The sequence below is a fragment of the Ochlerotatus camptorhynchus genome, unplaced genomic scaffold, assembly GCF_037179485.1.
Source record: "Ochlerotatus camptorhynchus isolate MF236.1 unplaced genomic scaffold, CSIRO-AGI_Acam_v1.1 ptg000122l, whole genome shotgun sequence".
Lineage (NCBI taxonomy): Eukaryota > Metazoa > Arthropoda > Insecta > Diptera > Culicidae > Ochlerotatus > Ochlerotatus camptorhynchus.
In genome coordinates, this window is record NW_027040612.1 from 2,066,526 (window position 1) to 2,080,423 (window position 13,898).

The following is a 13,898-nucleotide window of genomic DNA, read 5'->3' on the forward strand; positions in this document are numbered from 1 at the left end:
TAATTTGTTTTTATGTTGTTAAAATGCGGAATAGTTGATTATTCCGCAAGGATTCCTTGTAGAGTCCACAAATGGCCGCCACATAGCCTATGTGTTTTAATTACACAAATCTCGGAAATTAGAGGTAATCGTTAGTTAAATTTAAATATTGGCGTTTATCACTATGGAGGCATTTAGTTGAGTTTTTTCCGAGATAGTTTCTGTGTACACATGTTGATTACATTACATTCAATTCCATAACTTCTATCGATTTGATCTTCATAAAACTTTGCAAAAAACCACGTTGAATGAATATTTGAACTAGGTAAATAATTGATGATTATTTTTGGTGCTACAACAAGTTTTGACATGTTCAATCATGATTCGAAAATGACCAATTTCCCATACAGTTTCGAGATGGCTTCTTCACAGGCAAACAGACATAACTTTGAAAATTTCACGTTTAGTTTAAGATCGACGCACTTGCATGAACATTTGTAATGAACTGTGAACCTTTTGTTTTCTTGACATGGTTGATGTTCATCGTTTTTGATATAATATTATAATATATTTGCGATGTCCATGTGAGCAGCGGAAACGTTGTCGTATTGAAGATATATAATTTGAAAAATTCCGCCAACATCCCATTATTACGATTAGTTCCAGCTGTATCCTACGGGGCTTAGTTCTTACCTCTGTCCGAGTACATCCGGTTGTAGATGTCACCGTTATTGGCGCTGTTTCCACTGGAACTGTTTCGTTTTGTCTCCGGCAGACTGGTCGGTACTGGTAGGTCATATAGAATATCATCCTGTCTTCTTACGAGCTCGGACTCATCTGGAAATCATCGTTGGAAGTAAGAGAAAGAGAGAAAGAACGTTAGTTGACGAGTTTGGCAAGCAATTAAATTGACAGTGGCAATAAATCACATCGAACGCCGCACCACGGAGAAGATCACGGCAAACACGCGGACCAAATGGCAAAGGCGAGACCATTTACACGCCAATTATTAGTCGGTTAATTTCCTAAGCAATAATTTACGCGCCGATTATTGGAACGACCCGGTGACGATGGGTTTTCTATGAAGGGATCTGTACATCATGTAGGTATGTGGGATGTGAGAAAAAAGTCACCGAAAGTGTCAACAGAGGTGTAAATTAACCGGTTAATAACTTGAGTGTCGCATTTATAAAGCTATGAGTGTCAAAATATACGTCGTCTTGGGGGGAAAACATACGCCTCCACGTGTCCATGGGCATGGACTGATCTTCGATGGTATCTTCACTTTCGTTAGTCACAGTGATCTAAAGAGGTATTGAACTGTCCATAACCAAGATATGACGTTGATTACATTTTTTTTTAATTTGTCTGCTTCTCTTACAAATTAAATAATTTGGTTTTATAATGGTTAACTAGGGTAGAGAACTACTTCGGCCTAATCGCCCATTTTGGGCCTATCGAGCAGACAACTTCAAATAAATCCATGATTTCAGAGTTAACAAGTCAATTATGCGTTTGGTATGATACTTTAGTTAATAAGCTACCGAACGAAGTCAATGAGAACGCGTGATATTAAGGTTTGCACCCATTATTCCCAAAACCAAAAGAAGCGCTCCGACCGAATCAATTTTTATCATCATCCGATAGGCCGAAGTGAATTCATTGGCGTTTCAATGGCGTTGCAATGCGTTAGGCCGAGTTTACCGAGTTTGGCGTCAAGAAGTAGTGTTAGACTTTTGACAACCCTAATAAATAAGCTCTCTTTTAAGGTTATTTTTATTAGGGAATATCTCAACGATTGGTATCTCTTTATCAAATCTTACGGTAAGTACGGAAAGGTAAATAAATTTGGAAGCCATCAGTAATAATAACATTCCATTTGGTGCTAAACTGCGCTAGATTAAGAAAGTCTAAATGCGAGCTGTGCTTAATAGACCGGAAATGGGGTAGTTAACCCTATTCCCATTTTCAGCATTTTTGGCAGGCAGCCCTATGTAGGCACATTTAGAATTGATAAACGAATTAAAATTACCCAAAGGATCCATAGAACCTAAAAAATTAGTGAATGATCCATATTTTATGTAAAATTTAGCAACACAATTGTAAAATTGCACCACTAAATTCTAAAGTATTGGAATTGTGCGAATTACCGATTTTGCAAAAGATCTGTAAAACGTTCAACAATGAACCATAAACTAACGAAATTGATCCATATAAAATTAAGTTTGTGCACTATAAATTAGACATATATTTTTCATGATTTAGTCACTATTTTTTAAATTTTCATCCAAAACCTTGGAAAATTACTCCTTTAATTCGTAGCTACTTAGATTTACTGTCCTGCCCGTGTTTTTTTGGTCAGATGAGCGAAACGATGGGCAAGCGTCTAGAATAAGGTTCTAAAATATGCTCCTGAAAGATGCTTGTAAAAGAAGCATCTAAAAAAATATTCAGAGCGAGATCCAGAGGAAGCATCTTTAGAAGATTATTAACTGACATAACCCCAAGGCTGCAAAATGCGTGTCGATGCATGTTGACATGCTGACGCCGGTGGTGTAGTGGTAAGCGTGACTGCTTTCTAACACCCCAATGGGTCTGGGTTCAATCCCAGTCGAGGTCGGTGGGATTTTTCTGAGGCATAAAAATCTCTGGTCACGTCTTCCTTCGGAAGGGAAGTAAAGCCGTTGGTCCCGGCCCATGTGTGTTGTGAATGGGTGCGATATCCTACGCAGGTGTGGAAGCTGCCTTCCTGCACATTTGGTTGCCGTCAATGGATGGTAATCGATGTCCGTCGATGATTGGCACTAGATTGCGGAACAGAGACCGACGTTAAATAAAGGAAAAGAAGAAGCATGTTGACATGGCTGATTCTCAGCAATGCAATGACCAATCGTTTTGATTCAGCCACCAATCGAAAGATATGACTATCTAATTTTATTTTGAATAGATAGAAACCCAACTGGACCTGTGATTGGCCAGCCGGAACGGGAAAACCCGGGAAAGTCCCGAGCAAAATGCGTGTCGATTCATGTTGACATGACTGGTTCTCTGCAATTTGGTTACCACATCTTAAGATTGAGCCACTTCTTGAAAAGTATGACTATCTACTGTCAAACGGAACAGACAAGGAACCGACTGGAGTTGTGGGTGGCCAATCGGAACGATAAAACCCGTGAAAGGTGGCTCTGTGGAAATTCGAATTCACCGGGAAAATAGTCAATTCCTGAAAGTAGACCTAGAGATTCTAACTTGCATATAATCATTAGCATAGAGGAAATATGACATCAACATATCGATTCTGCTACCGAGTGGCCAGAATACGGTCCTCTGGATATCCGGAATCACCGGGAAAATAGTCAATTATTAAAAGTAGACCTGGAGATCCGTGAGTTTTAAGAAAATGTGAAAAACCCTTAGTTGCGAAGATATATGTCAGTGCCATATTGATTTGATCCCGCAGGGGTAATTGAATGCCCTTCTGGATATCCGGATTCACCGGGAAAATGGTCAATTCCGGAAAGTAGACCTAGAGATCTGCGATTTTCTCCTAAATTGCATACAATCATGAGCATAGAGAAAATATACCATCACAATATCGATTCTGCAACCAAGTGGCCAGAAAATGGTCCTCTGGATATCCAAAGTCACCGGGAAAATAGTTAATTCTTCAAAGCGGACATAGAGATCCGTGTTTTTTTCTAGATTTACTTACAAGTATAAGCATAGAAGAAATTTGTCATCATCATATCGCTTCTGCTACTGGGTGGCCGGAATACGGTCCTCTGGATATCCGGAATCTCCAGGAAAAAAGTCAATTCTTAAATGTTGACCTTGAGACCCGTGCTTTTTTTTTCTAAATTGCATACAATTTTGAGCATAGAGGAAATATGCCATCAACCTATCGATGCTGCTTCAGGGTGGCCAGAAAACGATCCTCAGGATATCTGAATACTTCAAAATCTTCCGCATACATAAAGTTGTAAGAGTTGCACTCGGTCAAACTAGGTGTTTCAGCGTCACAGCTTGCAAAAAAACGTATTCCCTCCCCATGGACATGGAGGTTGACGGTACTGAAGCAAAGGGTTATGTTTAATTTCTTTATATTTGCAACGATGATGATTTCCTTTCGTTACACATATCACCTTCTTAATGCTTCAGTATGCCTCAAACGATTAATTCTTGGCTGTTAGTAGAACTTCCTTGATGAAACCGGCTGCTTCACGCAGACTGAGCAATTCTGATTATAGTATCAGATTTGTTCTGTATACAGAGGAACTGGGAGGGCTTATTAGAGACTTCTCACCGATAAAGTAATGATCTTCTAGTAAATTTTGCATATAATCTTATTAATATTTTATTTTATTTAAGCATATTATTTTTGTTGCAGTCAATTAGCATTAGCATACGATACAAGAGATTTAATATTACTTGCTCGTTTTTGCGTAAAATAATCAATATTTATTTTACTTGAAAGTTTGAAAGTTTTTTTCAAGTTTTTTTTTGTGATCTGAAAATTTTCCCAGTTTGGTTAGAAGTTTCGAAGCTAACGCATGTCCACAGGCATGTCCAGAAGAATGGTTGCATGCAGGGTTGCTTCCACTCACTTGCTATAGATGAGTGATTTTCGGAGTTTTGAATTCGTTAGATGTTGTAATGGAGATTTGTGTTGTTGGATGCGGGAGGAGATTGGAGGGCGGGTGTTTGACGCATAGAGCCTGTCAATTTCGCTTTCAGAGTGTCGCAGTCAGCGGTTTTATGAATCCTGAGCGCTTGCGATTCGTAGAATCGTTGATTGTGACTGCAAGTGGATTTGGCGGGTTTTGTGGCGTTTATTTTTTGGCCTCTTCTTGTGTCTAACATGTGCAGAGTATCATTATAGCGTCTAATGGTTTTGAGATTCCTGGTTGGGTGAAATATATTTGTGAGAATATTTTTTTGAGATGTTAGTAGTCACGTTTTGTTTGTAGTTTATATTTTATTACTTTCATGTAATTATCGTAAATAATAGTTTTTCAATAATAGATAGTTCATCCATATATTCGTACTTTGACGCAAAGCGCTGTGGATTATGAGATGCTCGATGACCCTGGAGGGATCGATTTTGCTTACTGAGCAGAAAATTATGGATTTAACCCCAAGCTCTTCCACAGCACAGTAAATCGACAGCATCATTTGTATATTTGATATTGAACATTAACCTCGGAAACTATTTGCATATCAAGCGAAAACGTAGTCCTGCACACTTAGATTTTTTCGCCGAGGTGGGCACCACCGAGCAGCTCGGCATTTTATTTTGCAGGATCTCAGTGAAAAACTTGCCGAGATTCAGCTAACAAATAGGAATTTCGCCGAGATCTCAGCTAACAAACATATTTTTTGCTGAATTTCCAGCAAAATAAAATGCCGAACTGCTCGGTGGTGCCCATGTCGGCAAAAAAATCTAAGTGTGTGTATTGTCGCGAAGCGCTATGGTTCCGAGATGTTCGATGACCCTGGAGGGATCGTTTTTGCTTACTGAGCAGAAAATCATGGGTTTAATCTCAAGCTCTCCATCATGACTCTTAAAATTCATGATCACTAAACAAAATATGTTCTTTCGATAGCCGGCTATCGAGAGATTAAATAAACAACAAATAAACAATACATAATTTTGGTTGCATCGCCAACTTGAGGTGAATCCTAACCGAATACCCTACCCAACCCTTTGATTCAAATATGATTCAAGCCACTTGAGGAGTGCGTAATGAATTCCCATTTTTTGAAGTTTAAAAAGAAGCATGGGTATGTCAATTCGATCAAACGCTTTGCTGAAATCTGTATACAACACTTCAACATGGTTTCCGTTATCCATTGCATTCAAGGAATAATTAATTAATTCGAGCAAATTCGTAGTTGTTGAACGGCCTTTAAAGAAGCCATGTTGCATAGTAGTTATTCGGTTTTTAATTTGAAGAAAGAGTTTTTCATTTACAATCGCCTCGAAAAGTTTCGGAATGCAAGAGATAATAGCTATACCACGATTATTACGTATGTCGGATTTTTTACCCGATTTAAAGATAGGTACTAAAAACGAGTTTTTCCATATTTTAGGGAAGTTTCCGGATTCCAGTGACAAATTGAAAATCCAAAATAATGGAGCAGTAAGTTCAATTGCTAAAGTTTTCATAAAAACTGGCGGAACACCGTCAGGGCCAGGACTTTTAGATGCATCTAAATTGTTTAAACCCTTTAAGATATCATGAACCTTGATTTGACTTACGCTGATGTCACTTGAAAATTCTGGATAAGATTCAAAATATTCACGGTCACGGTCCTCTTCTGAAAACGTAGTATATATTTCTTGGAAGAAATTTGCAAACAAATTGCATATATCATCCGAGTTCTCACCTATCCTATCGTCCAAATGCATCTTTGAGGGAAAATTATCAGATTTTAATTTGGTTTTCACATAATTGAAGAAGTTTCTAGGACAAGATTTTATTTCAAGTTCAGTTTTTAAATTATACTCCTCAAATGCCATATTCACGGCCAAATTTAACTGATCGCAAATGTCTAAATAGTATGCGAAAGTTTCTTCACTTTTATATTTTTTATAAAATTTGTGCGCTTTTTGCTTTCGATTTTTTAATTTTTTCAGTTGCCTGTTGTATCAAACTGGATGTTTTGCATAACTCTGCCGTCTTCTTCTTTTAGTTGGCACTTCTTCAAGTTTTAATTCAAGCAACACATTGTAGAAACGTCAACTGCACATTCAACATTTCCTGCAGTTCTTAATATTGCTTGCCAATCGACAATGTTCAATCTATTTCTAATGTTACCATAATTTGCTGAATTGTAATCAAAGATTTCATCAAATTCGCAGTCGTTGGTTTATGTGAACGAATAGAGAATATTCTATTGCTGTGTGATACATTTCATTTCTCCATAGGGTTTTTGATCTAATTTCCGTCCTACTAAGGATATCCCGCACTTTACCACGCTTTTTGGAAAGCGTTTGAACAAAACATGGAATGTTTTCATCAAAGATAACTTCTAAATTTATCCACCTTTCCATACGTACCGTTGGATTTGATAAAGAATCAAACAATGTTGAGATATTATTAAAAATCTAACACTGCTTCTTGCTTCTAAATTCGTCCTACGCGTTTCCATTCCGTCCAAACGCATTGAAACGCCATTAGATTTTCTTCGTCCTACAGATAAACGGAGAAAAAAGGGATGCGCTAGGAGCGCTTCTTTTGTTTTGAGAACCATGAGCGTAAATATTAGACCTGTTCATTTTAAACGAAATGTTCGGAATGTAACTGGTCAACCGTGATTACTGTTTGTCACGTTAATTTGAACTTCTGTGTAAATGTTCAGCAAAATCGGTGATGATTTAGAGGTGCTTCAAGTTAATTTTATGTTTTTAAGGTAATTTACGGCTTACAATATTTGTATCTCGAGACTGAAACAACGAAAGCTGCTGTAACAATTTTCATAGCAAAGTTTAATGTGTTATGTATCAACTTTGTAACCAAAGGTTGACTATTCGAAGTGATTTTATTGAAGTTTGACTTAGTTTCATGCTCGAAGATATCTTAAAAAGTGAAGAATTTTAAAGTATTTGTTCTACGAATTTTTCACCCATATGATATAAAATGTATAGTCTACGGCATAATGTTCCTCATATTGTTCTAGAAGTTTCGTTCAAATATAGTTTTCGTGTATATTTCATAGATTGAGAAATAAAAATCAGATAAGAGGCCGTTTAGCTAAAATTCACAAGACAACAGAGCCAATAAAAGTCAATTAGATTGACAGAACATAGTTGCATTGCTTTTCAATGACGACCGATGACTGTTTCATTGATATATGATTTTTTCATAAATATGAATCCTCAGTAGACGTGTTTTTTTATCAAAGGCAAGTGTCACTCGAGCCATTCAAATGTTCGTTATTTTATAAATTGCTGTTATGGTTCGAGTGACACTTGCCTTTGATAAAAAAAACACGTCTACTGAGGATTCATATTTATGAAAAAATCATATATCAATGAAACAGTTATCGGTCGTCATTGAAAAACAATGCAACTATGTTCTGTCAATCTAATTGACTTTTATTTTATTGTATAGAAAAAATCATAGCTCCAGACACACGTTCAAAAACTGACGACTTTTACGAAGAATCTGGATATTAGAAACGGTTTTCTATGGCTACCAGGTGTTTGAATTAACATGGTACTGAGATTTCTCCACTTTACACAAGGGGTTCTATGACCACTTTTACGGTCATTCCGGAAATCTTGTTTTCTGGCCACTGGGTAGCATAACACTAGTTTACAAATAAAAGTAAAAACATTAACTTGAATCTTTAACCAATCGTGTGCTGAATCCAAAAATGTGGTAAAAAAAAAAAGAATCTCAGTGGGATAGTTTTCGAGATTCAGCTAAAAATTAAAATTTAATTTTAAAAAGTTCGTTTACTAAAATACAAATATCTCCGGTTGTAATGAGACAACATCAAATTAAAGAAAAGAAAATTTCTATTAACTGAACTTCAATTGTCAGTGAGATTAGTGATATTGTTGTTAATTAATATGTTGTTTATTTTCTTTTTGCATTTTTCCCAGAAAAAAAAATGAATTTCTGCTAAGTTTTTAAGCAGTGTAAATAAATTTTTTAGTAGCGATTGTACAAATAATCTCAGTCAAAAATGGTGTTGAAATAATCAAATGAAAATTTAATCACCTTTAGTTTGGCGTTAAAATAATTAATATAACATCATTACAATCGGAGATATTTGTATTTTAGTAAACACATTTTTTTTAAGTTTTTTAGCTATATCTCAAAAACTATCCTACTGAGATTTGTTTAGACTACATTTTTGGATTTGAGCGCATGATTTTACATGGGATATGATCATCAGTGTACAAAGTTCAAATATACTGTAAACAAGTGTAATAAATATGGTGATGGCATATTTCCTTTATCCTCAAGCTTGCATGCAATTTAGAAAAATCGCGAATCACTAGGATAACTTTAAGGAATTGACCATTTCGCCGGTGAAACTGGATATACAGAAGCGCACTTTATGGCTACCGGGGGATAGAATCAATATGGTGCTGAGATTTACTATATACAACTACATGGAACAACAATCGAGATTTCCTGCTCTTCCAGCAAAATTATTGATCTTCCGTTTTGCTGAATAATCAGTAAAGGTCTGTCAATTTGGCATTGGATTAAATTGCTGGTCGTTCAGAAAAAATATGTTTAGTGGTGTTCGTATTTCATTGCAATGTTTATTGTTTTATACGAAACAATAACCTCCTGCAATAAGATCCAGTTCATGAAGCGCTGCTATTCCATAACATATTTAAGCTCTAACCATGTAACATTAAATGCGGCAAGGTGTCAAACAATTCAATGCTCTAAAACCCATTCTTAATTTTCCGTAATGGTCAATTAAAAATTAATTTTGTTTTTTTTCTAATTGACGAGCACAATTTGCGTGAATCATGCTTTACTACAAAGATGTAGTAAAACAAACTTTCTCTATTTTCCGTAACGCAGTGTGACATGTACTAATCTTTATTGTAGAAGAGCTGTAAAATTAGCACCATAGAATTTTGGCTTCTTTCAAGTTGTTCGCAAATGACAGGCGTTGCAGTCCCGTGCGAAACAGCAATGCTCATTATTCCGAAATTCAGCGGTTCATTTTTACAATTGTGTTTTTACAATTCTCGCGTCACCTTTCAAACAGACCAACCTCCATACATCTCTTCAACGATTCTCTCTTCATGTTCAGCTGATCTTATTGTCCAACACGCTTGATAATACTTTCTTTTAACAGACTATGTAAAATTTGCCCGAAATATGACTGCAGCCAAGTTATTAACGAAAGAGAGAGTCGTTGAAGAGAATGGATCAATGTAGATTGGTCTATTTGAAAGGTGACACGAGAATTGTGTTTTTACAATTTTCCATTCCATTTGCATCCATATTTCGATCATATTGATATTTTAATAAATCATTCATACTTTTTTTTAGGGAATTTCACCGGGGCCTTATGAATCATGTGGGTGTTTTTTAAGGAGCGTTTTTCATTTTTCTATGGATGGATTTCTATATGCAAAAGCATGTTTGCCTTTTTAGCTTCAAGTAAACCCACTATGCCTCATACTGGATTCCGTAACGGTAAAAATCAGAGCACGCCGCCGGTCGTTTCAGATGAAAAATTTGGGAATTTATTGACCTCGAGCGAGATCGCGCTGTTTGTCGTAAGTCTCACGCACGCCTACGGATGAAAGGTGCGATCTCGAGACGCGTGATGGCTTTATATCTATCCCGACCAGCGTAGTGGGATGAAACATTACCGAACAATGTAGGAAAGAGGAGATTAATTCGTTGGAGAAAAATTGAAGCGCCCTGTCTAGATGATACACGGTTCGAAGAGGATTGTTTTTGAACATAAATTTTGCGATGTTTACGTTTTCGTGGATTAGAATGGAAGCTTCACTGCCGCTTCTCGATGACAAGACCAACGAGTAGTCAATCAAATGAACTGGAATTAAAACATTTTCACCTCTTCAACAGAGAAAATGTCTTTGAGCTAAGCGTATGTTATAAATCAAATTAATGCCGTCATCTAAAATATTTCGTTACGAATAAACGTGACTATACACTTGGGGAAAGATAATTAATTGAAGCAATTGATGAAAGGCATAATACATTTCAGAATGCATCATCAGACAAATCATGATCCTCGACCAAGTATCCATCGTGTTTAATAACCTTTGCTCGCTGATGCATATTTATTTACAGTCATCGAGCAGTCTTAAGAGAAACGTACGTCAAGAGAGTTATTACCTAGGGTTAAGATCTAATTTCCGCCATGCGAAGCACAACCTTCACTTCACCTCTCATTTTCCAACTTAAATCCGTTGAAAAAGGGGATGTTTCTTTCAAAAGAAGGCTACACTATGTACCGTTGGATTTGATAATGAGTCGCAAATTATAGCGATATTCTTTCTTAGGCATTTTTATAGACTTAGTTTCGTAGCTTTTAAACTAAACTACCGTACCACAAACGTATGATTAATCCATTCACGTCGAAATCATTCATATATTTGATCCTTCTGCTTGATATGACGGAAATGGGTGCTTATGCCGAAGTAGTTGCCTACCCTAATACACACGGCCGGCAGCGGGGATAAAAATGATTCAAACAATCTTCAAGATGCCATGCTTACCGCTCGGACACGACTTGGTGGCCCTCGAAGGAGGGGGATGGCCGGCGTCGTAGTCGTTAGTTGTCTTGTAAAAGCGAGTGTGCCAACAACGTCCGTGTCGTAATACGGCGTCACGAGGTACGGAAAACGAAGAAATTAACGAATTCTTCATTAAACTGTGAAATACCGCGAGGGAAAACATTTACTTTTATCCGGGAAAAAGTAAACAATTTGCCTTGGCCATTTAGTTGAGCTCCAGCTGTTTAGCAATTGTGGTAACATGCGGAGCTATAAAGCATTTTCTCGGTGTTCACCGTTTATACCATTGTTACATTACTGTGTGCTTATAAGAATGATCTATGAATCTTTTGAAAACTCGACTTTAGTTAAGCCTTCGTTATCTTGATTGTTGTGTTCCAGCTGGCCATTTACTCTTGTCCTAAACTGTGTTCTTTGAGCATTTAAATATCCTAATTAAGAGTCCAAGGCAAACCGTATATCATTTTTATTTAGCATTTGTATATTGTGTAGCAAGCGCGCTAATAGCACAGACAAACCGACGTAACACTTCATTCTGGATCATCGTCCACGCATTTAACAACTGAATTGAATATTACCATTTTCGGGAACTACTCACCGCAGCGCTGGGATCGGATCACTTTGACGTTTCTATATATTCTGTTCACCTTGCACGCAACATTGTTTGCGACTTAGTGAGCCAACTTGTTTTCCACGAGAGATGTCGTTACTGAGGTCCTATTTTTGGGCTGCAATGTTTTCAAAAGAAAAACCTATACGAAGAGTTACGTGTGTTTGGCTGTCCTAAAGCAAACCCCACACGGTTCAATATATTGACGCGAAGGGGAATTATTGACAATAATATTGATGATGTGAAAACAGAAATATTGTCAATATCGATGTATAGAATGTATTGACAATACGATTATTGTCAATAAAAACTATCGTGCAGGGTCCACTTAATTCTCTCAGATGTGCGACAACCAGGTTGAATCACAAGCAAAAATATTGACAAAGCGCTTGCGACGATTATTGAGACAAACTCTCTCTGCAAAATATTTTTATCTTCTTAAAGCTCATAGCTATAAAGAAAATGAGCTATTTTAATGATTAACATACATGTAATTAGATTTTTTCATATAATTCATATAATATTTCGGTTTTATAATGGTTTTAAAAGTAGTCTAGTTTTAACTCATTTTCGAGGGGCACGCAATACAAAGAACCGTTGCGTTGAAGTTAAAATGCAATCAAAAGTACTTAAAGTAATTAATGCGATTTGAAGTAGTACTAACGGTAATTAAAATTATCTATCTGTAATTAATGTTATTCAAAGTATTGAAAATGTAATTAATGTACTTTAATTACAAAATTTCAACTGTAATTAATGGAGCTAACAAGTAGTTAATGTTCTATATTGTGTAATTAATGTAATTAAAGCAGTAGTTAATGGAATTAATTTAACTACTGCCGTTGCCTGCGTTGGAGTTCAAGGCTATTGCGTGCACCTAGCTCATTTTCTCCTTAACATGGCGTACTTTATAACGTCCAGAAGAGAAATGTTTTGTTACATTTTCAAAACTTTTGTGAAGTATAATACTAATAAAAGTTGTAAACTTGTTGTAAAGTACCAGAGCTGAGCCAAAAAGTTGAGCACGTTTCTTCGGTACCTTCTGGTCTTAAAGTTACCTCTATGGTATCATGGTTGAACCTAGTTGTTTCCTACATTGGCCGCCAGGTGCGCTCCGGTTTGTTTACAATTTACTTAACGCGCAACAGATCTGAAGCGATGCTAAAGCTCGATTCAAAGTAAATCTGGACGCACGGTTTAATACACCACCGCGCTCCTGGTGGATGGAACAAAAAACGTTTGACAGGCATTTGATGATGTTTCATTGACGAAGAAATTGGTGAAAAGTTTTTCTCGATTGATCGACGCATCCCGAAATTACGGATCATGGAACTTGAGAAAAGAAAATTAATTGTGCACAAACATCTAGAGAACCTTTCGTGGTCTGCCTCAAAAATAGCAAAAGTGTTAAAATTCCCAAAGTCAACGGTGAGTCTTGTAATCAAACGTTACAAGGATACTGTGAGTGTGGATAGAGCACAGCGCATATATCATAAAAGTAGCACTAGGGACAAAGAACTGAGGATAAAGGTGTTGAGGAACGTGAAAAGCAACCCAGGTGTCTCCATACGTGATTTGGCAAAGAAATTCGATTCCAACTTTTCCACCGTGCGTAACATCCTTTCAAGAGAAGGATATAAATCTTTTTGTGCCAGTAAACATCCGAATCGCTCCCTGAAACAAAATTTAGTGGCCAAAAAGCGAGCACGATTACTATACGAACGAGTTTTGACGAAATTTGATGGCTGTATTTTAATTGATGACGAAACATATGTCAAAATGGATTATAAACAAATCCCCGGACAAAAATTTTACCTGGCAACTGGTCGTGGGGATGTCCCTTCCAGTTATAAATTTGTTTTTGCTGATAAGTTTGCTCGGAAGCTAATGATTTGGCAAGGAATCTGCAGTTGTGGCCTTAAAACCAAGGTTTTCATCACATCTCACACAATGACGTCGAAGGTTTACATTAAAGAGTGCCTGAAAAATCGGATGTTACCCTTCATTTGGCAACACAAGACCAACGTTATGTTTTGGCCGGATCTAGCCAGCTGCCAC

The 13,898-nt window shown here is 36.9% G+C and overlaps 2 protein-coding genes across 2 annotated transcripts in view; one reads left to right on the plus strand and one right to left on the minus strand.

The window, feature by feature from the left end:
* Positions 1 to 13,898, plus strand: part of LOC135699880 (uncharacterized) — a 361,603-nt gene that overhangs the window by 313,259 nt on the left and 34,446 nt on the right. The gene's annotated exons all lie outside the window — the stretch shown is intronic.
* LOC135699879 (zwei Ig domain protein zig-8-like) overlaps positions 1 to 13,898 on the minus strand; it is a 72,515-nt gene that overhangs the window by 5,853 nt on the left and 52,764 nt on the right. The window contains exon 3 of the mRNA XM_065220241.1: positions 673 to 816. Within this exon, the coding sequence (XP_065076313.1) occupies positions 673 to 816 (144 nt within the window). The remainder of the gene's footprint in view (positions 1 to 672; positions 817 to 13,898) is intronic.